Raw genomic sequence first — 25,189 nt, 5'->3', positions numbered from 1 at the left:
CCGTCTTCTACACCTCCGCCATCCATGCGCACTCCTCCCGGGGCCTCCACCACGCAGTGCTGGTGCTCCTCTCCGAGATGCTGCTGTCCCCCCACGACCTCCTCCCCACCGCGCACACCCTCTCGGCCTCCTTCCAAGCTTGCAGCGGCCTCGTGGTCGGGCGTGTGCTGCATGGGTACGCCATGAAGCTGGCGCTCTCCGGCGAACCGTACGTGGCCACCGCGCTGCTGGGCATGTACGCGCAAGCTGGGGATGCCGCGTCCGCATGCTCGGCCATGGCGCGTCGGGCGTGGTGGTGTCGCTCGCCGCCGACAAAGCCTCGGGCGCGCTCTTCGCGGTCAAGTCCGCGCCCACAGGGACGGCGGCGGTGCGAGGGGCATCCTGTCCGTGCTTTGGTCCCCGCACGTCGTCCCCTGCCTGGGCGTCCGCGCCGCGCCTGACGGGGGCTGCCAGCTGCTCCTCGAGTTCGCGCTGGGGGGCTCGCTCGCGAACGTGGCCACCAATTTGGACACCGAAGGCACCGTGCACGGCTGCGAAGTCGTGCCCCCGCCACCGCTTGCTCCTCGTCGTCCGACATCTCCTCCTCCGCTTGCGTCCGCGCGTGGGGGAGCTCCGGCCGCCGCGAGCGCGGGCGCGGGGGAGCTCCACCCCGACCAGCCGCCGTGGGCACGGGCACAGGCGAGCTCCGCCCTAGCCGCACGCACGAGAAGAGAGAGAGTTTGAGAGAGAGGATAGGGATGAGAGGGGTATTATAGACGTTTTGACTGACCGGAACCACTTGTCAGGACTCTCAAACGGTGAAAATGAACAGAACACCGACAGAATGGCTCGGAGAGCAAAGAAGTTTAGAACGATAACACTCGTGTGCGGTCAATTTTTTTAATAGCTTATGTGTAATTACAAACTTTTTTAATGGCATACATATAAAAACCTCTTTCATATGCCCGAAATTGGTGATCGATGGATTGTGAAATGTGAATTCAAGTTTCAACATAGGATCTGGGCCTAAGGCCCCTAGGGCCCAGGCCCTAGTCGTTGGCCCAAGAGCACCCTATACCCCCATATAGTTTATGGCCCAGAAACAAAGGCCTAGCAAGAAAAGACTAGGGCCTGCTGACTGGTTGCTGCCCTGTTACCATGATTCGGCTTCCTTCCCCCCGACCGGGAACCAGGTCGTCTGCAGTTGGCCAGCTCGACTTGTCTCTGCGGTCACTCGATATCTGGCCGTTCAGTGGTATCCAACGACAGAGCATTTGCGCTGTCTCCACACTGCTCGCTGGGCTTCGATATCAGCACGGCGCAAGCAGGTCAGCTGCGTGAGCTCCACGAGCGCGGAGGAGGCGACGGTAAGGCTACGGCGCAAGTTCCTTGGTCGACGACGTGAGCTCGAGCAGCAGGGCCCATGGCTGGCGCAGGCGAAACATCTGGCCGCAGCGCGAGCTCCATGGTCGGGGGCACGAGCTCGAGCTGTCAATCAGTATGGTCATGGCCGGCACGGGCACAACATGGCCGCGGCGCCGGCGCGAGAGAGGGAACAGCCGGGCTTTGGCGTGAGCTGCACGCTCCACGCTGGGCGGTGCGAGCTCCATGGCTAGTAGGTCTCGGTGGGTGAGCATGAGGATGGCAGCCCGATCCGGTGTCGCACCTAACGAGACGGGAGCACCGCGGCGCTCAGGTGATGCGCCCGGCGATGACGGAGGAACCGCGTGGCCTGGCCTAGGGAACGAGAAACGGCGGCGGAGGCGGAGGTCGGAGTCGCGAGGGGTAGAGCCGTGCGGGATGGGCTTACATGGGCCGGTTGGAGGCCTGTCTTCTTTTGAGCTGACGGTTGGATAAGATAGGAACGGCGTGGATGAATAACTGCAGACACAAGTCCATCGGGCAAGTGTAGAGGATCTCGTTCCCCTGACCGCGCCTGAAGCCCGACGCCGCCACCATAGTACTGCGCCACGCCGTCACCGCGCCACGCGCCCACGCTGCCACCGCGCTGGCCGCCGAGGTCGCCGCTCCTGCCTTCCGCCACTGCCCAGGCCCTAGGCACCCACCGCGTCACGCCCGAAGCCCGAAGGGTCGTCGGCCTTGCCAGGTGGCCAGCCACTGCTGCGCCGTCTGCCGTGCGCGCCTGCATCAGGTTAGTGCAACACTGCAGCATCGGGTTAGTCTTCTGATGCGTGGAATCCAAATCAATATGTTTGCTGGCCGGCGAGAGGGTGCTCCATCAGACATTCAGAGTTTGTTGTTTGGTTAGCTGTGTATGTGCTAAAGGACGCTCTTGGAAGATTATGCTTTGGGGATTCTTTATGGGACATTGTACTTGTACAGGCTTACAAACTGACAGGCTGATAGGAATACTTCAAATATTTTATGTAATATTGAAAACTTGTGTCAAATTGTGAATCGGTAAAGGAAATGTTAAAGTTGCATTTCTTCTGTTAATGCACACATTTTCGTCTAATTTTCAGCGATTTGTGCTCATAAAATTTTCTTTTTTCGCCAAATTTTGAACAAGTTTATTGGAGTCAATTCTGTGCTCATAATAATCAGTTTTCACCGCTAGATATAGGCCCTAGTCATAAGTAAATTCTAGATCCACCACTAAACATATCTGCATATGATTGGGGCTTAGGACTGATCACTGATGTGCCCCTTTTTTTTTTGCTTGTTCTCTGTAAGACCTTATCCTATGTTTCAACAATTTAATTACCATTTGTGTAAGTTTTGACCTTTTCTGTTGAATTTAAGGTATCATGAGATCTTTTAGATACACTATCTTTAGGTACCAAACCGTTTACCAAATTTTGTATTGGATTATACAGTGTTGCATAAGGGATTTTTTAGTTATATAGGCATACCCTTGGGTCTGCCACTGATTGGTTCGTGATGATAAACATGGGAGCTTAATGTTTTATTCTGTTCCGGAGTCAAAGCAATTTGAAACCTCTCATTTTGGTTGGAATCTGTAGATAAATGCAGTGCTGAAATTGATGCTTACTCACACCAGTCTGCTCCTCAGGTTTTGCAGGTTTCACACTTCTTATCATGGACGACAAGAGCAAAGTCAAGAAGGAAATAGATGCCCCCCTTGGACCCCCTCCTCGAAAGGTTGGCATTTCCTTGGTCATTCGTTATATAGTTTGGCTCTATGCTATTCTTACTACTGTTGTTCTTGTTTTTTTGAAAATGTAAGGGAGGACTTAAATTCGCACCAAAAGTACCTCAGAAGAAACCTGCCAAGGTTGTCCCAAAGAAGTATGCGATTCAGTCTACATTTTATTTCTCCTTACTTGGATGTCTTCCATTTGAGATTTGCAGAATTGGTAATTTTGATGTGGAGTGAGATTTTACTGTAACTTGACAGGGAACCAGTTGAGGAGAGCAAGGAGGAAGCTGTGGATAAGGAGTTGTTGATGAAACTTAAGATGTCGCAGGTACTGATTGTTCTCTTTGGTTCTTTGATAGTTATTTGTGTTTACAAACTTTTCATTTGAGAATTGGTTGATGTATACAGTATCTTGCCTCATTTTGCAGAACAAGTATCCCTCTGCAAGAATTAAGTCCGAGGAAAAGAGTAAGAATGCTGGTTTTTGTTCACCACATGCTTTATAGTCTAAACCTTATCACTACCTGTGAAAATTGTAGTTTCTACTTCCTACTCACTGAGCATGCTCAAGGCTATTTTACGTTTTTAGCTTTAATAAATATATCTAAGTATGAATCTTTGAGGCTGTCGATTGAACACGCTTGATTGATTCCTTACCACTTGATAAAAACTGCCAACATAACAACTGCATATGTCGTGCACTTATATGAGCAAGAGCAATCTTATTTACTATGTTATATACTTAGCTTCTGTACTTCACTTGAAAAAAGCATTTTTCTGCCAATAATCCTAAAAGAATATTTGTTGCAACGTTGCGAGTAGTTTTGAGCTGATAAAATACAAGCATGTGATTTGGTTTGCATCTATGTATGATGATGTGCTCTGAGTTGGCTAACTATAATTGTATGCTTTGGTTGCGAGATTCATCACTATTTAATACAGGGACATACTTCTGCATTAGGTTGTCTTAAAAATGCATTGTGCAGAGCATGTACCAAAATTTTTATTAGATAGAATTGAAGTTTAGTACATATAGTATAAAAGGGTAACCAAGGTTTTTGTTACAAAGAAAATACTCTCTCTCTCTCTGTTTGTGTGTGTGTGTTCTTGCTTAAGTGTTATGGATTATTCATTATAACTATAAGGCTTCTTTTTGGTGCTTATAATTATACAATTTTTTTTTGTAATTTTAGTGATATTTTTATTTTTGTTCTGTTGCACACCTAGCTAACAGTGTATTGCTCTGTTGGCGTAGCAAAAAGTGGTACACAGGTTGCATTTGGACAAGGAAACTCTTCTTATGCAAGATATTTTCCCATGCCCAAAAAGGATTCTTCAGCAGGTATCAGTGAAAGATATTTATCTTCATTGCTCATGACTCGAACCATCCCATACAGATTGCTGTTTTTGGACCTTAACACCCTTTTTTCCATTGCATATTCAGGTGAAGCTTCGAAGTTACCAAAAGAATATGCAGAACCATGGGTGTGTAAATATCAAATTACTAATGTGGATTGCTTCCTCTTCAGAATTATTCATTGATTTCCTTTTTTCTTTGCAGGACTACAGCCATGATTATCCTGTTACTCTCCCACTTAGGATGCCCTACTCTGGAAATCCCGGTATATTGATTGTCTTCTGTCGAAATTTCAAGAGATTTTCTTCAACCGACCCTTACACCCTTCCTACATCGCTGACACAGAAATTCTGGATGAGGAAGAATTTGGAGAATCTTCTGCCAGCAGGGCTCAAGGTGCTAAATTATCTGCAGCAGAAGAGCTTGGATTAATGGTATGTATCCATGCAGATTCAACACCTTTTTCACTTCTGGTTATGAAATATTTTCATCTGCACCACCAATTGATGTGTACTTTTCACTTATGCCATCAGTCTATATCAATGACATGTGGGACCAGAACGCATGTATCATTGACTAGCTTGGTTGCATAGTTGAATGCCCCTCAATGAGTATGGATTAAAATTCCCCTCTAGTTGTCGTATACACAGGGTTTACTTTGTAAGGTCAATTGTATAGACCAAGTATACCAGCTTGATTTTTCAGGCATTGTTGATCTTGCCTGGTATGCATGTTTTGTGTTGATAGGATCGGGCGGCGGAATCACAGTTTGTCTTCTTCCAGTTTCCATCCTCTCTTCCTTTACCGAGGCAGCCACAATCAGTTGCTGACCCTAAAGTAGTCTCTGATGAGAGACGTGAGGGCATGAGGCCATTATCGCACATTGGCTCAAAACTCAAAGAGATTCCTGAAGGCTATATGGGGAAAATACTCGTATATAGGAGTGGCAAAGTGAAGATGAAGATCGGAGACGCTCTCTTTGATGTGAGGATCGAAACTTGAAGATGTCATATTTTCTGTTTAAGGTTTTCTATGCAGTACTGAAGTCACATTAATAAACTGTGCAGGTTTCATCTGGCTCGAATGGCATGTTTGTCCAGGAGGTTGCAGCAATCAACACCAGAGAAAAACATTGCTGTACGGTGGGGGAGATCAGCAAGCGTGCTGTTATCTCCCCAGATATTGACTACATGTTGGGTTCTGTTGACAAGATGGAAGAATAGTCCATTGGTTCCTTTAGAGCAAACCATGACCATATTATGCCATTACAAGGGAGTTTTGCTTCTTATAGAGAACAACCTGTGATACCCTTTCAGACCTACTTCTTAGAGAAAAGATGTCTCAAGACAATAGTTTTGAGTTCCAACAAAATGAATTCATAAAGAAGAGTTAGACAAAGTATCAAACAAAGAACAGCCAAAAATAGGTAAGTGCTGAATGGAGGGGGTGGGGATAAACTATTGAATTTATGGAGATTCTGTGCCCTTTTCGGTTCCTTTGGATACTTTTTGTAAGTGAAGATTGATATCTTTGCTTGACGTCGTACATAGATAAAGATAGTTTTCTTCGTTGTTTTACTAGTGGAATAGGGAAAACAAAAAAAGTTCCTTATTTGACTTCCAAATATACTTTTTTTTGCCTAATTTGACCCGGGAAAAAATTCTCCCCTGTGTGACTTTTTTTTTGGCCTAATTTGACACTACCAAGTTTCCACAGCAAACACCGTTATCGGTCAATGACTAGCGGAAAGGATCATTTTGTCTCTGATGTATATGGCAGTAGCTTGAGACGTCAGCAGCCTTAGGATGTAGAGCAATTTGATTATTGCGTTGCGTTGTTTTATCTGTCTACTTAGTTGTCAGATCCGGCGGAAACACCCGAAATGGAAGCCAACAGAGGGTGTGTTTGGTGTGTGTCATCTGCTGACCAAGTCAAAATAAATTAAGACCTTGTTTGGATATAGTTGGATTCGCATCAATACACATATTGGGGTGGATTAGAGTGAAACTTGTACTAAATTTCATCCTAATCCACCCTCAACATATGTGGATTGAGGTGAATCCAACGACATGCAAACAAGGGCTAAAGTGGCCAAGCCAGGTTGCGAAGCTAAAATTTGGTATCTGGCCAAATGGTGACCAAAATTTGTTCAAGTAGCCAAATTTTGGTTTGGCCAGCGTGGGCACGAAACCCAACAATCAAGTTTTGGATTAATTTGACATGCAGGTATTAGAGAACGTCGGATGCAAATCTGACTTCTATATGAACAATATAAAATACATATAAAAGATAACACAATAAGCATAAAAGTCGGATGTGGCACACATGCTGACATGCAACTTAAGTTTCGCAGGTAAAACATTGATGATAGTTACAGAGAGAATCTAAAACTAAATTTAAAGCATACCGAACAAAGAAGAAATTTACAGTAGTATTCTGCGAAAATTACATTTGATAGGAAACTGTCTTCTGTCAGTGAGTACAAGCATTAACGATTAAAATACATTAGCCGAACACAAGTAGACAGGTGGGTTCAGTTTGCTTCACTGAAGGCTGCAGGTCCTGATGCTTGTTCTAAAACGGTACATTAGAAATACAGAAATGCTGAAATATAAAAGAATTCACTAATTACATCGGATATACATATAAAATACGTCACAATATAGATTGTGTAAATGCTAGCACAGGTAAACCGAGACTAAGATGTCAAATGAACCTTGACTGCAAAATGAACAGAGCCAGGGAGCTTTTCCCAATGATATATTGATCTGAAACAATAAGATGAAGATGATATAGATTAAGGAGATGAAAGTTTCCAACTAAGATTCTGACTCTAATCTGTTATTTATATACACTTGATTTTTTTGGTGTGTTTAGTTTAGTGCCCAGGCCAGGTTGTCGTCGAGGCGTCAAGCATGCCGAAGGGCTGGCATGTTTGGTCTTATTAACCCTGGGCATTTAAGTTGCCTGTGACCTTTTGTTAAAAAAAAAGTTGCAGGTGACATGCCTGTTTCTGTTGGCAAAATTGCCTGGTCAGGCATACTCTAATTTCATAGCTTTGATTGGTTGAAGCCCTGATATCTTTGCCTGTGTGAAGGGAATGGCAAGCAGTGTTTGGTTCAGCAGATGCATTGTTTGAATTAACATTGAGTTCGTCACATCTTCTTGATCTGTAAAGAATTTGGCGTTGCTACACCAGATCAAAGGGCAAGTTCAAGCCTTTTGCATTCGACTAAAAGCACAGTGAAGAAGTGGAAACCAAAAGAGCTTGAAGGCTAGGATCAAAACTGGATCGATTTTATAGAGAGAAGAACCATTCCTTGTACACATCATAGGAAAAATGGCAGATTTTGCCCAGGTGGGAATAAAGAACAAGAAGATAAATAAAAACAGTAACACAAAATCTCATGTTATTGCAGTCACAGTTAGTATCCAGATAGAACTAGTGTTGTCTTGTAATAATGGGGAGTAAAAGACGGAATCGAGGCCATTGCAATTCTTCGAGTTTAGAAAAACACCATTACAATTCGTCTATTCGGAGATATGCCATTATAATTTCATCTCTCATACGTCTATGCCATTTTCTACGGCTGCTGCGTATAAGGGCCCACAGTTATGTATGCATATACGAATACATACGGACGTCAAAGTCACCGTCTCCTCCGTCTGACCGAGCCCGCTATCGCTCTCTGCTAAATCACCGCCGCAGCGCTGGCTGCCGTCAACCTATGAGCCTCGCATGGTGTCCGCCGCGGGCGAGAGCTGCTCCGCTCGCGTGCAGGTCGTCACGGCCGAGCGCCTCCGCCCCCCACGGGCAGCCACCGGCACGGGAGAGTTGTGCGCCCTCTCCATCGACGGCGGCGCGCGCGGCCGACGGGCTCCTGGCCAGCGCCGCTAGCCGACTCTTTCGATGCGGCTGCAGGGTCCGGCGCGGGAGGCGTCCTGGCAGCCCTGTTGTTCGCACGCGGGCGACCTATGTTCAACGCTCATGAGGCGATGGCGTTCCTCCTCCGCCGCGTGCGACGTCGAACACAGCGAAGGGGAGCGGCGTCCGCGGCGACAGTAGCTTGGGTCAGGAGCTTGCTCGACAAATCTTCTTGGCGCGACGTCAGGAGCTGAGGAGCCTGCTTGATGAATCTTCTTGGCTTGGGGTCAGGAGCTGTGGATGGCGTGCTGCAGAGGATTCGGAGGCGGACCACGGTCAAGCGCCGCCGCACCACTCACGCTCAGGTCGTCGTGGGCTGTTCGTCCGCAGCGGGCGGACTCAGTTTGACGGAACAGGCAGGGGACTTTGACGTCCGTACGAGTTCCTATATGGATGCATACCTGACAAGTGGACCCTTATATGCGGCAGTCGTAGAAAATGGTATGGATCGAGGAGACATGAAATTATAATGGCAGATCTTTGAATAGGCGAATTGTAATATGAAAGGTCCTAATGGATAGAGGAGGTGAATAACCTATTAAAAATTTCTACAACAACACTTAAGCCAAGTGGTTATACAATTAAACGGCGAAGCGAGTGTTGCACTAGCCTACTAAAAATGCAAGCCTCCTATCAATATTTCTGGTTGCTATGATCTCTAATTCACACAAGAGGTTAAGTCACTACTCTATAAGTTAGTGAACTCTAAAAAACTAACTAAAGAGCCTCACTAACCACTAGACAAGACACAAGCTAGGTCTCAAAACTAATTACACTAAAGAGCTTAGCTACACTAGGAATGTAAATGCAAGAGATGTAGTAAAGTTATACCGCCGTGACAAGAGATGATCAATCAATCACAATGAATACCAATGAAATCTTCGGAGACAGGATGTCAATGAGTTTTCACCGAGGTTCACTTACTTGCCAGTAAGCTAGTCCCGTTGTGGCGATTCACTCACTTGGAGGTTCACACGCTAATAGGCATCACCTGTCTAACCCGCAATCTGGTGCCGCACAACCAACATAAAATGAGGATCCACAAGCTATGAGTAATCCACTACAGTACCTTTTGGCTCTCCACCGGGGAAAGGTAAAGAACCCCTCACAATCATCACGATCAGAGCCGGAGACAATCATCTTTCTCCACTTGACGATCCTCGCTGCATCAAGCCGTCTAGATGGTGGCAACCACCAAGAGAAACAAGCAAATCCCGCAGCGAAACACAATCACCAAGTGCCTCTAGATGCAATCACTCAAAGCAATACACTTGGATGCTCTCCAATCTCACCAAATGATGAATCAATCAAGTAGGATGAGTGAGAGAGTAATGGCTAGGCTCACTACGGTGTATTCCCAATAGAAATGACCAAGAGAGTGAGCAAGAGCCGGCCACACGCCTTAAATAGGGAGCCCCAACGAATAGAGCCGTTGGCCCCTGTCAGTGTTGAATTTTGGGCAACCGGACATGCAGGTCACGCTGATCGGACGCAGCCCCCCAGCGTCCGGTCATGGATCTTGGTCCACATGTCCCTTGCGTTTGAGCTCCTTCATTTGATCCCAACGGTCGAAAACAATTCGAACTCAAGTTAATGAATGATCGGACGCAGCGCGCTGAGAATGGACGCACCGCGACCACATCTGCTCGCCTGCTTGCCCGCGCACCCAACGCTGCGACCGGATGCGCTGCTAAGTCGACCTGACTTGCACCCAAGCCGAGTCCGGTCCCTTCCAGTATGCATCCAGAGCCGCATTTCTGCGATTGGACGCGTTCACTTAGGTGTGACCAGACTCAGGTCAGAGTCCGGTTCTTCTTCTTCTCTGCGCGCCAAGATACGTGATCGATGTCAGCATACGTCACACTCGACCAGACGCACCACCGACGTGTCTGATTGGATCTTCACGCCAGCGTCTGATCACACGGCCGAAGCTGCGCCACTGCTGCACCACTGACCGGACGCATAGGTCCTATGTCCGGTCAGCTTTAGTGACCTCCTCGACTTCACCAACTTCGACACCCTTGCTCAAATGTGCTAACCACCACTTGGAATTTGCTACCCTATCTCATGATCACTTAGAGCAATGGGTTAGTAGTTAGGGTTTCATCAATTCACCAAAACCAAACTAGAGCTTTCAATCTCCCCCTTTTTGGTAATTTATGACAACCCTTTCACAAAGATATGAATTGAAATCATTTTGAATCCATGTTGCTTGCCCAAGCATTTTTATCATGTGTAAATGATTTGGACAAGTTTCATGAACCCAAATTGGTATTGGTAGTATTAGCTCCCCCTACATATGTGCTAAGAGTTTGGATTGAAGCTTGCACATATGCATAGATAGGAAATGTGGGAGGGCAATGTCTACCAAATGATGTTAAGGTATAAGAGATGGACCTTTGAAGCATGATACCAGTCAGAGTGCACCAAATACACCATCCTTAGCACCATTGTTAGTTAGATACCACTTGGAATCATTTGCAAAACACAAATACTAGATACCCGTGAGATCAACATTATATGCAAGGCTCTAGTACCACTTGAATGTAAGCAAGTTGTATCTAACTATCAACCTATGCATGCTAGTTTTACATTTCATTATTCATGTCTACAACTAGCATACACCACACAAGCATGCATATCAAATTTAAACTTGACAAATGCAAGCAAGCATATGTGAATGCACATTCAAATGCATCATACAAGTTCATGAGCTTGCTCCCCCTACTTGTGTGCTTTAATTTTAATTGATCCCCTTACTTTCATATTTCGCCCTCCAATGTCAAAGTTCTCCCCCTTTGTCATTTTTTCCTATCTTTGTGCACTAATTTCTCCCCCTTTGTCATCAATGACCACAAAGGTTCAATTTTAGATAGGTTAAGATTATCGATGTCAATCAATGGGGTGAGGATCATTTTCCCAATTTTGGTTTAATCTAGAACACTTGCCAAAGATATTTAACTCGGTTTGATCCAAGGACAAGCTTTTTCACACCTCGTTTCAAAGGTTATCTTGACCATATTGAGTTAAACACTTATAGCTCGTTTTCTAGATCAAACACTAGGTTCACAAGCCCACAAACATGTTATATGCTACCACTAGATCAAGTCAAGCCTAAAAGCAATAGTGGTACCATACAAGCATCAAATTCAATTGATTTTCATGAATGAGCCTATAAAACATGAGGAATGACTAAATGCACTAATCATGTCCTTAGCAAAGGATGTATGCCATGCCAATCAACTTTTACCTTGGATTACTCAAAGGAGAGGCATGCCATATAAATGGGGGGGGGGTGCATCAACACATATTTGAGAAATCCAATATGTTTAACTCATTCCTTAGCTTACAAAACCTCTTCTCATCAAGTGGCTTGGTGAATATGTTGGCAAGTTGATCTTCGGTGCCCACACTCTCAATTGAAATGTCTCCTTTTTGTTGATGATCTCTAATGAAATAATGGCGGACATCAATGTGCTTTGTTCTTGCATGTTGAATTGGATTGTTGGTGAGCTTGATAGCACTCTCATTGTCACATAGCAATGGCACTTGTTTGAATCTTATTCCAAAGTCAATTCAAAGTGGCCTTCATCCAAATAATTTGTACACAACAACTACTAGTGGATATGTATTCGGCTTCGGTGGTTGAAAGTGCCACACTATTTTGCTTCTTTGATGACCAAAATACAAGTGACCTTTCCAATAGTTGACATGTTCCTGATGTGCTCTTTCTCTTCACTTTGCATCCTGCATAATCCGAGTTAGAATAGTCAACTAGCTCAAACTTTACACCTTTGGGATACCACAAACTAACATTTTGTGTATGCTTCAAGTACCTCAATATTCTCTTTGTAGCCTTCAAATGACTTTCTCTTAGAGAGGCTTGAAAACTAGCACACATGCATACACTAAACATGACATCCGGCCTTGATGCGGTCACATAGAGTAGGCTTCCAATCATAGAGCGATAAAACTTTTGATCCACCATGTTGCCACTTGCATCACTATCCAAATTGTCATTTGTTCCCATGGGTGTACTAATTGACTTGGCATCAACCATTCCAAATTTCTTGAGCATGTCTTTGATGTACTTACCTTGACTTGCAAATGTACCATGCTTCAATTGCTTGATTTGAAGACCAAGGAAGTAACTCAACTCTCCAATCATAGACATCTCAAACTCATTAGCCATCATCTTCCCAAACTCTTCACAAAAGCCATGATTGGTTGATCCAAAGATAATGTCATCAACATAGATTTGCAACACAAATAAGTCTTTGCCAATCTTCTTGGTGAAAAGAGTGGTGTCAACCTTACCCATAATGAACCCTTTAGAGAGTAGAAAGTCTCTCAATCTCTCATACCATGCTCTAGGTTCTTGCTTCAAACCATATGGTCTTCTTCAACTTATACACATGGTTGGGCTTCTTGTCATCTTCAAAGCCAGAAGGTTGCTCAACATATACTTCTTCATTGATGTAGCCATTGAGAAATGCACTCTTGACATCCATTTGATAGAGCTTGATGTTGTGGGCACAAGCATAGGCTAACAAGATCCTAATTGCTTCCAATCTTGCAACCGGGGCATATGTTTCACCAAAGTCAAGACCCTCTACTTGAGTGTAACCTTGTGCTACCAATCTTGCTTTGTTCCTTACAACTATCCCATCTTGATCCTGCTTGTTTCTAAAGACCCATTTGGTTCCAATTACATTGTGGTTCTTTGGTCTCCCCACTAGTTCCCATACTTGATTTCTTGTGAAGTTGTTCAATTCTTCATGTATTGTATTTACCCAATCAATATCCCTCAAAGCTTCTTCTATCTTCTTTGGTTCAATGAATGATACAAATGAAAAATGCTCATAAAATGAAGCCAATCTTGATTTTATTTGTACACCTCTAGAAATATCTCTAATTATAGTGTCCAATGGATGATCTCTTGCAATATTGGTAGGTTGGAGTATTGGAACATTGCTTGTACTTGCTTGATCATTCGGTTGAGATGATGTACTAGCCACTTGATCTTGCACATTGTCATGAGAGCCACTTGTACTTGCTTGAGTAGTGTCATCTTGCACATTTGAGTCAGAGAGCACTTGCACTTGATCATCTTCTTCATCTATCACTTGTCTAGGCCTAAATTCACCAACATCCATGTTTTTCATAGCATTTGAAAGTTCAATGCCTCTAACATCATCAAGATTCTCATTCTCATCTTAGGAACCCTTGGTTTCATCAAATTCAACATCATAAACTTTCTCAAGAGTACCACTTGACAAATTCCAAACTCTATAAGCTTTGCTAGTAATTGAGTATCCAAACAAGAATCCTTCATCACACTTCTTGTCAAACTTGCTCAATCTAGTGCCTTTCCTCAATATATAGCATTTGCAACTAAAAACCTAAAAATATGCAATGTTGGGCTTTCTACCATTCAAGAGCTCATATGGTGTCTTCTCTTTCAAAGGGTGACAATAGATGTGGTTGCTACAATAGCAAGTCGTGTTGATTGCTTCGGCCCAAAAGGATTGACTCACATTGTACTCACTAAGCATAGACCTTGCCATGTCAATAAGTGTTCTATTCTTCCTCTCAACAAGGTCATTTGATTGTGGAGTGTACTTGTCCGAGAATTGATGTCTAATTCCAAATTTATCACATAACTTATTAATTCTAGTGTTCTTGAACTCACTACCATTTTCACTTCTAACTCTCTTGATGGTTGTTTCAAACTCATTATGAATGCCCTTGACAAATAATTTGAAAGTTGCAAACACATCATTCTTGTCCACTAGAAAGATTATCCATGTGTATCTAGTGTAGTCATCCACTATTACAAAGCCATATTTGTTTCCACCGATGCTAGTGTATTGTGTTGGCTCAAACAAGTCCATGTGCAACAACTCAAATGCCTTGCTAGTACTCATTATGCTCTTCTTAGGATGGGTGTTTCCAACTTGTTTATCGGCTTGACAAGAGCTACAAAGCTTATCCTTCTCAAATGCCACATCTTTCAAGCCTCTAAATAGATCATGATTAACCAATCTATTCAATTGTTTCATTCCAACATGACCAAGCCTTCTATGCCATAATCAACCCATGCTAGACTTAGTGAACAAGCATATTGACAATTGAGTTTCACTAGCATTAAAATCAACCAAGTATAGATTCTTATATCTAAAGCCTTTGAAGATTAAATTAGAGCCACCTACACTTATGATCTCTACATCATCTACTCTAAATATGCATTTAAATCCAAGATCACACAATTGAGCCATAGATAGCAAATTGAAGTTCAAGCTCTCTACTAGTAACACATTGGATATGCTCAAGTCATTGGATATTACAATCTTACCAAGACCCTTGACCTTGCCTTTGCCATTATCACCAAATGTGATACTATCATAACCATTGCTATCATTATTGTTGATTGAGTTGAACATTCTTGCATCACCGGTCATGTGTTGAGTGCACCCACTATCAAGAACCCAATGTCTTCCTTTGGATTTGTAATTGACCTACAAAAGAAGATCAATTCTTTTTAGGTACCCAAACTTGCTTGGGTCCTTGAAGGTTAGTCACTAAGCTCTTTGATACTTATGGCCTTCTTCTTTGGGCCCAACATGGATGTACAAACAAACTTAGCCTTCACACCACTGGTGCCCCTAGTAAGCAAATAACAAGAATCAAACTTGATTGAGGATACAATAGCATTCTTGTTCTTGTTCTTGTAGTCATGCTCTTTATGACCAACTTGCTTGCAACTAGTGCAAAACCAACCATTGTTCTTCACAAAACTAGTCTTGTGAGGAGTAAATACTGCCTTACCTTTCTTGGGGATGTAGCCCAATCCCTCTTTGTAGAGAGATGCTCTTTGGCTACCCAAGCACATAAGCAAGCGGTCCTCACCACCATAGGCTTTGCCTAAGGCGCAAGTGAGCTCATTTACCTCCTTCTTGAGGGTCTTATTCTCAACCATTAGTGAAGCATCACAAGTGAAACCATCACTACTAGATGAGCTAGAAGTGGAAGTGCTACAAGAAGGGTTAGTGGAACCAACAATGATAGGATTATAGAATGATTCTTCAATTATGTCACAAGTTAAGCCCACTTCACATGTTACAACATGCTTCTTCTCATTTTGCTCATTAAGTAGAGAGTAATGGACTTTTTCAAGCTTTTTGTGAGCCTTGCCAAGCTCCTCATGGTCTTCCTTTAGACTCTCATGAGATGCATTGAGCTCATCAATGGCTTGCTTAAAGGCTTTTAGTTCCTTATGCAAGTCTTTTCATTCCCTTATCTTAATGTCAAAATGTTCTTTAGCATCTTCCAACATGTCAAATAGTTCAACTTTAGTTGGTTGATCATCTTCATTTTCACTTTCACTTTTATCATGTTCCTCATCACACTCATCATCGGATTGTACCTTAATGGCCTTAGCCATGAACCATGTCGATGGAGTGTCGAAGAGAGAAAGCTTCTCTTTTATAGCAATGCTTGCAAGAGCCTTCTTCTTGGTGGTTTTGTCATCATCACTTGAGGAAGCATCACTATCCCAAGTGACCACATATGAACCACCCTTCTTTTTCTTCTTGAAGGTAATCTTGTCTTTCTTCTCCTTCTTGTCCTTCTTCTTGCCCTTCTTTTCATCATCTTCACTTTCACTATTGTAGGGGCATTGAGCAACAAGATGATTCTTGCTACCACACTTGAAGCACCTTCTTGCTTCATCCTTGATCTTGGATGATGACTTCTTCCTTCTTGCACAATAGCCTTTTTTTCACCATGAATTTTCCAAATCTCTTCATAAAGAGAGCCATATTCTCATCATCAAGTTCATCAAAGCTTGAGCATTCATCTTCACTTGATGTTTCTTGCTTTGCCTTGCCCTTGGAGGATGATGTGGCCTTGAATGCCACACTCTTCTTCTTGTCATCCTTCTTGTCATCTTTCTTCTCATTCTTCTTCCCTTCTTTCTCATCATCATCTCTATATGTATCATCGGTCATCACATCTCCCAACACTTGGTTTAGTGTCATGGTGTCCAAACCACTCCTCACTAGAATAATAACCAATGTGCCCAATCTTGATGGTAAGCATCTCAAGAACTTGTGTGAGAAGTCCTTGTCCTTCACCTCTTCAACAAGTCCTTTGAGATTATTGACAAGCACTTATAGCCTATGGAACATCTCTAGCACACTTTTATCATCCTTCATCTTCAAGCTTGCAAACTTCTCCTTCAGAATGTATGCCTTGGCACCCTTCACCGCTTGAGTGCCTTCAAATGACTCCTCTAACTTCTTCCATGCATCATGAGCTATCTCAATATTCTTGATTTGCTCAAATGTTCTGTCATCCAAAGCATCATGAATGGTACTAAGAGCAATGTCATTGTTTTGGAGCAACACCTCTTTGGCCATGGTGGGATTTTTCGGATCGGCTACCTCAAATTAGGTCTCCACCACCTTCCACACCTTTCTATTGATTGATTTGATATAGGTGGTCATATTTGCCTTCTAATATGGATAATTTGAGCCATAAAATTGGGGTAGCTTCTTGGTGTTGTACATTTGAGCCATTCTCACACCGTAGGTTGTTAAGCCTCAAATCACGGTGACCACAATTCTGATACCACTTGAAAGGTCCTAATGGCTAGAGGGGAGGTGAATAGCCTATTAAAAATTTCTATAGCAACACTTAAGCTATGTGGTTAGACAATTAAACGGCGAAGCGAGTGTGGCGCTAGCCTACTAAAGATGCAAGCCTCCTATCCACAATTCTAGTTGCTATGATCTCTAATTCACACAAGAGGCTAAGTCACTAATCTCTAAGTTAGTGACCTCTCAAAGACTAACTAAGAGCCTCACTAACCACTAGACAAGACACAAGCTAGCTCTCAAAACTAATTACACTAAAGAGCTTAGCTACACTAGGAATGTAAATACAAGAGAGGTAGTGAAGTTATACCACCGTGGCAAGAGATGATCAATCAATCACAATGAATACCAATGAAATCCTTAGAGACAAGATAACACAATGATTTTTCACCAAGGTTCACTTGCTTGCCGAGGTTCATGCGCTAATAGGCATCACACGCCTAACCCACAATTGGGTACCGCACAACCAACATAAGATGAGGATCCACAAGCCACGAGCACTCCACTAGAGTACCTTTTGGCTCTACACCGGGGAAAGGTCAAGAACCCCTCACAATCACCACGATCGGAACCAGAGACAATCACCTTCCTCTGCTCAATGATCCTCACTGCACTAAGCCATCTAGGTGGCAGCAACCACCAAGAGAAACAAGTGAATCCCACAGCAAAACACAATCACCAAGTGTCTCTAGATGCAATCACTCAAAGCAATGCACTTGGATGCTCTGCAATCTCACCAAATGATGAATCAATCAAGTAGGATGAGTGAGAGAGGAATGACTAGGCTGACTAGGGTGTATTCTCAATAGAAATGGCCAAGAGAGTGAGCAAAAGCCGACCACATGCCTTAAATAGGGAGCCCCAACAAATAGAGCCGTTGTCCCCCTGTCAGTGCTAAATTTGGGGCGACTGGACGCACAGGTCGCGCTGACCAGATGTAGGCCCCCAGTGTCTGGTCATGGATCTCCATCCACGTGTCCCTGCATTCAAGCTCCTTCATTCGATCCAAATGGTCGAAAACAACTCGCGCTCAATTTAATGAACGGTCAGACGCAGCGCGTCGAGAATGGACGCACCACGACCGCATCTGCTCGCTTGCTTGCCCATGCACCCAACGCCGTGTCTAGACATGTCGCTAAGTCAACCTGACTCATGCCCAAGCTGAGTTTGGTCACTTCTAGTAAGCATCTAGAGCCGCATTTCTACGACTGGACACGTCCGCTCAGGTGTGACCGGACTTAGGCCAGAGTTGGGTCCTTCTTCTTCTCTAAGCGCCAAGATACATGACTAATGTTAGCATACATCACACTCAACCAGATGCACCACTGACGTGTCTGATCGGCTCTTCACGCCAGCATTCGATCACACGGCCGAAGCTGTGCCACTGCTGCACCACTGTCCGAACGCGTAGGTCCAGCGTTCGGTCCTGCGTCCGGTCAACTCCAGTGACCTCCTCGACTTCACTAACTTTGGCACCCTTGCTCAAATGTGCTAACCACCAAGTATATCACCTTATGCACGTGTGTTATCATATTTTCACACACATTTTCAAGGGTTTTATCACTCACTAGAATCTAAATGCATATGCAATGAGTTAGAATATATAGTGGCACTTTTATAACCTCATTTCACGATGAGTTTCACCCCTCTTAATAGTACAACTATCTATCCTAAATGTGATCACACCCACTAGGTGTCTTGATCACCAAAAACAAAAGCTTATATCAATTATACCTTTGTCTTGAGTTTTTTGTTTTTCTCTTTTTTCTTTTCCAAGCCCAAGCACTCGATCATCACCATGGCCATCACCACTATCGGTGCAGAAAGTGACCAACTAGTGAATATTTATAGTTTTACTGTACGTTGTGATTGGAGGTGGCCTAGCACTCAATGATATAGGATTTATACTGGTTCGGGCAATGTGCCCTATGTCCAGTCGGGGTCAGTCGGTGACTTTATTCCTGAGCCCAGGTGCTCAAAGTTTGTAGTGGGGTTACAAACGAGAGGGAGAAAGATGGGGTGTACAAGAGGTCTGGTCGGCTTTGACTGGAAGGGCCAAGAGTGACAGGAACTTCGCTATGAGCTAGGTGTTCGAGCGTGTGCTTGTGGTCAGAACTTGGTGGTTCTGCAGTTGTGAGGTGTCGATGTCGATCTGAGGAACTCTGGCTTCCTTTTTTTCGGTCCCCATGTTGGAGAGAGCACATCCCCTTTTATAGATGAAGGGGATAGCTCTACAGGTGAGAGGGAGAGGGTACGAATGTCTTTAAGCCTTGCTACCCACGCTGATGAGGATTGGATAATGGTAGGCGCTCCCAACACTGTTGATGTTGATGTAGAATGTCAGACATGCATGGGAGGTCGTGCTATCTTCTTTAGGAAGGATGGGTGCCGATACCTACAAATACTATTTGATACCTAGTGGCATGTGAGGAGTCGCGCTATGTTCACCCAGTATGGCAAATCCTAGTGCCCATACCACAATTGATGTCCAGAGACACGCGGGGGGCTTACCGTATGGGAGTTTTAGCGGCCTCTACAATACTATAGGGGGAGATGTCGGTGCCTACAATACTGTTTGTGTCATGGTGGCTGTAGAGTACTGTTTCGTGTAGGGTATGGTCCCTGGTATAATGATTTTGACTTATGAGCCTTGCCTTGCCTTTCTCCACATGTCTTCTGGTTCCTACCGAACAGGGCACCCCGGTCGGATGGCTCCAGTCAGCTCTGAGTGCACCGGTCGGAGAAGAGAGGTGAGCAGGGTTCCCACGAGCCCCGGTCGTGGGGTCAGAGTCAGAAGTAGGGCTAGGGGTAGGCCTTCCGATCTGAGGCCGGCTGGAGCCTGAATCGAGCGATTCGGTCGGATAGGTGGGCCAAAATAGCCGACGAGCGGGCGCTGCTCTTCTTGGGCCTGGCCTTCCGGTCGGTTGCTGGACCGCCCCCTTGCCCTATTATTTTTAGACTCTTGGGCCAACCCATGAACTACACGTTGTTTTCTTGGGTCAAGCCCGGGCGTGGAAGCCGGTCCCCGAGGGACCCCGGGTTTATGAACCCGACAAGAGCCCCTAAGCCCCCGGGCGATTTGAGCCAAATCATCTAGATTTTTTTTGTCTTGTCGGCGAGTGCGCGCGAGCGCACCCGCGGGTGTAGCCCCCGAGCCCCTAGGTGGTTTAGGTGGAACCGGCTGGGGGGTTTTCTGCGTTATCAGCAGGAGAGGTTTTGTGTCATGTCTGTGGGTGCGCACGTTTTTAGTTTTGAGACAGAATTTATTTAACCATGGCATCGTTGTGCAGCCGAGGCATTTTTAGGCGCGGGGATTCAAGCGAGGAACACGCTCTCGATCATCTCTGAGATTGGACGTAGGGCTCTGACTTGAACCAGTATAACTCCTCATGTCTTTTGGATGCTACCATCGTCTTCCTAAAGAAGCACGACAATCGTATAAATTTAATAGTCTGGTTTACAAAACACCGACAGTTGGCGTGCTAGGTAGGGGACAATCATGCACTCTTGTTTGTTGAGCAGGAAGCGATGGCTCGCACCGTCGGTGGACTCACTCGTGGAATGGCTCACGGTAGCCACATTCGCCATTAAAACTATGAGTTCACCTGCGTCTAGGGGCTAGCGCCCACGTCCACCTATAGCCATGGCCCAAACCTCTGCCACGGAGATCTAGGTCCCATGGCCCACTGTAGACACACTCTCGAAACTACCCTCTATGGCAGCATCCTAGAGTTCACTTATGAAGGGGGGCCAGTTCCCTCATTCATCACCGTCCATGGCCAAGTCTTCCATCTAGGAAGCCCAAAGCTCATGGCTCATGATGAACTCACCCAGGGAATGGCCTCAATTGGCCACATCCTTTTGGGAAACCATGAGGTTATCTGCACCAATAGGCCAGCACCCATCACCAGCTCCTACCCCGTCCTAGCCAACCACGTGGGAAACCTAGGTTTGGTGGTGGAACCATGCCTTGAACACCGTCTCCACCACCAGTGGGACGTCATGTGTCAGGGCACGCACGAACGATGAAATTACCCACCACCACACGGTGATGTCTTAGGGTAAGGTGCCTACCTAGCGCCCCGCCTTGAAAGGCCAAGCCTAGAACTAGAGCCCAACCCTAGTTGACAAACAAACCGCCCATCACAACTCAGCGGACTGCCAACCATCGCTTGGAGGTGCGTGCATCTGAGGAAACAGGCTCCCTGAATGCACTGCGTGCCGCATCGAGTGGACCAAACCATGTGGCATTCAAATCCCCTTCCACAGCGATAGGTCACGCCAGCCCCTCGTTGAGAGCGGCAACCACACCCAGAGGCAGGGATGCGATGGTCATGACATCATCGTGCCATGAAGGCTCAAGTATTAGAACACATGGGCCCTCTTGGCCAGAACCTACAGTAGGTCAAACACAAAGAGAACACCCTTGGGGGCTCACAGGCCCACCGAGAATGTTGAGCCAACAAAGGTCAACCCAAAGCCAGCCGAGAGGTCAATCCATGCTAGCTATGACAATTCCAAGCTCTGATGAAGCACTCCCATCAGCTCATGGCCCAGGGGCCGCAATGACTATGTGCACAAGCCGATGCTCAGGGGATCATCACACCCCGAGCAATGGCAACCAGTCCCATGATAGCTTATAGAACATCAGTCAGTTATGCCATCTTTGATTCTAGCCACTCTACCCAAACACATCCACATACACATGTAGGCTCACCTTAGCTCTAGAGAACCACAACCAACCCATGGAGAGAGCCATGGAATAGTGTGCCCGTACACTTCATCTTAGAGCCACTTAGGTCCCCAAGCGACCTGATCCGACTCACGCTAGTAGCTAGACATGGTTCACTCGCGTAGGCCGCACATGAGGGCGCATATACATGTTCCACTACATAGCACTATTTGTCACCGTCCTAGCAACTCTTTCCTAAGTGTATTCTGATCGTGTTCCACACCGCGATGAGCCGATGAACCACATCCTAGCCTCTCGCTCAGGTCACCCTAGCCAACCCAACGGACTAGCTTCTAGATGAGGCCAGGCACCTACGCATGAGCCTAATAGGAAATGGGAAACTTGTTTGCTCAAGACCAAGGAAGCAAAAGGAAAGAAAGCTCGCGTTGTTCTCTAGCCTTCTTCTCGCATTATACCACATCTACGATCATCCCTCGCCGTTCTATTACTCCAATGGATCATGTACATTTTTAGCCCCATGGGCTAGCCCCTAGGTTAAAACATGCATTTGTGAGCATAGGACTAAGGGGATGAAGCAAATTCCATTTTGAATAGAAAGTAAGTGAAAGAACGATAGAGACAAGCAAATACGCCAATCGCGCACTATGTGCGAAGAGCCCAATGTTGACAGTCACTAAAATCAATTATAAACCATCAACATAACTTGCATATATACTTAATTCCATGACCAAACATATTTATAGGGATTTAAACTAACAAATTCCATAAGTTTTGGTGAATCTATGTTTTTAGCAGGGTTTATCTAGAAAATCGCTAAGGGGGACCTATTCGTCAAAGGAAATCGTGTAATTCCACAGCGAAACCGATGTGGGAAGACTCTAGAAGACTCTAGGAGGCTCTTTACCAAAGCAGAGCTCGAGACACTAACATGTGGGCCTGGCTGGCCCCACATGCAGGCTGTCCAACCCCTAGGGTCCACCAGTCAGCCCCTCATTGCTAAGTCGGTTCCCTACTGCCTCTTAGGTTGCATCTATGCCATCCTTTAAGTCGGTTTGATCCAAGAGCTTACAATGGACACTCTATCCTATATATTCCAGCCCCTGCCCCCTCCCTGAAGCCATCCTAAAACCCTAATTCATAATCTCCTCATCAGGATCAAAGCCAGCTATCAAGAGAAAATTAGTCCTCTTTAGGTTCTAGTCTTGTAAATAATAGTGAGATAGAGAGTGAGGGAAGAGTTTGGAGGAGGTGCCGGCCTATCAGTGTTCTCTCTATGTCTTGTACCTTGGTGGATCCAAGTTCCATCTGAGCTTGCCTCTGAGATTTCTCTGGTATTCGACTTCTGATCTAAGTAAGCATCTTGTTTATATTATTCGTCGGGTTTACGACTCTTTTGAGTGCTTTATTCTCTTCCTAGGGGGAGTAAAGTATTAATCATAAGTGTAAGCATGGTGCTTAGACTTACGTTAATCATAGATGCATCCTACATTCTAGATTGGTGGTAGGTCACGAGGGTGACTCTTATAGCCTCGTTGAATCCTCTATAGTCCACCTCCCATTTGTAAGGGCACGCAGGATGCGGTTGCAAAGGAAAGCATCCTCTGCTGGTGCCTTTTCCTAGTAATGTCCCTAGTTGAATAGTAGAAGACATAGCTTACCCAAGTCAGAATTAGAGAACCTTAGTTTTCCTCTCTACGCTCCTATTTATCCTAACCTTGTTGCTACCCTTAGTTAAGTTAGACTGTAGTTAGTCTCACATGTTTCCCTATGGATACAATACTTGGAATTCTTTCGGGTGAAAGCTATAGTAATATCCGTGCACTTGCGGATTTATCTATGTGCGTTAAAATATACATACAAGCTTTCTGGCACCGTTGCTGAGGAAACGGTTGCTGAATTAACTATAAGCCTAGCTTAACCTTTTATCTTTTATTCTTTCTTTTATTTTAATTTTTCTTTAAGCATGGATTTGACTCCTATCTATCAATATGCTAAACCCACAAGCACAAGCCTAAAGCCGCTAGAATCCTCAGACCCTATCATAACACCTGGTTATGAGCTACGCCTGTATTTTATAAAACTGATTTAGGATAAATCCTTCTCAGGAGAAGGTAATGAAAACCCATACTCACACCTACAAGAGTTTGAACAAATCTGTGCATGCTTGCGTATCGCTGGCATGCCTGATAAGACCTTAAGATAGAAGTTGTTTCTATTCTCTTTGATGGGAAGAGCTAAACAATGGTATAGTCTAACCGTAGAAAGTATTCAAGGAGATTGGGAAATGCTATGCTCTAAATTTTCTTTACGTTTGTTTCCTATCTCTAAAGTGGTTAACCTTTGAAAAGAGGTTCTAAATTTTAGACAACTAGAAGAAGAATCTCTTGGTACATCGTGGGATCATTTTAACGAACTCATCATCACTAGCCTAGACCTTGCCATTCAAGACCCTATACTTCTTCAACATTTTTACATGGGTCTTAGCAAGGATTCTAGGGAATCCCTTGATGCAGCCTCTAGAGGAGCTTTTCTTCATTTATTTGCTAGTGAAGCAAGGTCTATGCTTGATAGAATTAGTGGAAGGACTCCCTACACTAGCATTTCTAATAAACTCCCTAAGGAAGAGAAGGAATCATCTCCCGAACAAGAAGAGGAAGTTTTGATGGCCAAATCACAACCATTCTAATCCCAAGGTTTAGCTATCAATCCCAAACCATCAATACCCCAAAATCCTCCAAGAGAAGAAGGAATTCCACCTTTGGGAATCCCTATTGAAATTAAGGATGATCTTTTTATGCTGATTTTGGGAGAGGCTTAAATTCTCACCTTCATAAGAGACCTTCGAGCGAATATAATTCAAATCCTCTCAAGAAGAGACCTCTTAGAAAGCGTCCTTATTCCCATATAGGACATTGGGAAGAATTCAAGGATGGCATGTCTAGTGAACCCATAGAAGGAGAGCCAAGTCATTTGGAAGTCATTCCTATCTTCTTCCCTTCTATACCCACATTAGATGTTTTATCTGAATCCTTCTCTCAACCCATCCTTGACCCCGATGATCCCTTTTATGCTCTTTCTCCTAAGTCTCATGATAATCCTTGAAATCCACTAAGACAATTGAAGCATAGGAGTCATAAAGACCACGAAGATGACCAAGAAGAGCAACGACAATGGCTAGAATGTATTAAGAACACATATACCATTGCTAAAGAATGGATGGACAAGGACGAAGCCTTATGGGTAGAATCCAAATTTGGTCTAGATTCAAACAGTGAGCTTAAATCAATCTATTTTACAAACATAACTCACCCAAGTTTGGAGGAGGCCTTAGACGAGATCAATCCGAGAGCCACTAATCCATGGGAAATCTTAGACAATAAAACATTCAATGAATGTCATAGGCATGGAATGATGGAGATAATGTTTCTACCTATAGACATTCATGAAGAAACACCCC

General features: G+C 44.6%; 1 protein-coding gene across 2 annotated transcripts; it reads left to right on the top strand.

Moving 5' to 3' along the window:
- The first annotated feature begins 1,517 nt into the window (after window positions 1-1,517).
- Window positions 1,518-6,096, top strand: LOC136493354 (DNA-directed RNA polymerase III subunit rpc4-like). 2 transcript variants are annotated; one of them, XM_066489431.1, is made up of 11 exons: window positions 1,518-2,131; window positions 3,014-3,102; window positions 3,188-3,249; window positions 3,359-3,428; window positions 3,529-3,568; window positions 4,356-4,442; window positions 4,545-4,585; window positions 4,662-4,722; window positions 4,803-4,891; window positions 5,241-5,441; window positions 5,525-6,096. In XM_066489431.1, exons 2-11 carry the CDS (start codon window positions 3,040-3,042, stop codon window positions 5,678-5,680), a joined length of 870 nt encoding a protein of 289 aa, XP_066345528.1. In that variant the 5' UTR covers window positions 1,518-2,131; window positions 3,014-3,039; the 3' UTR covers window positions 5,681-6,096. The 2 variants fall into 2 exon arrangements, with proteins under 2 accessions (XP_066345528.1, XP_066345527.1); XM_066489430.1 differs by having other exon boundaries at window positions 1,523-2,131; window positions 5,205-5,441; window positions 5,525-6,094.
- The last annotated feature ends 19,093 nt before the right edge of the window (window positions 6,097-25,189 follow it).

Source organism: Miscanthus floridulus, chromosome 11, assembly GCF_019320115.1.
Source record: "Miscanthus floridulus cultivar M001 chromosome 11, ASM1932011v1, whole genome shotgun sequence".
In the NCBI taxonomy this organism is placed as follows: Eukaryota; Viridiplantae; Streptophyta; class Magnoliopsida; order Poales; family Poaceae; genus Miscanthus; species Miscanthus floridulus.
This window is presented reverse-complemented; position numbering and strand designations above follow the sequence as displayed.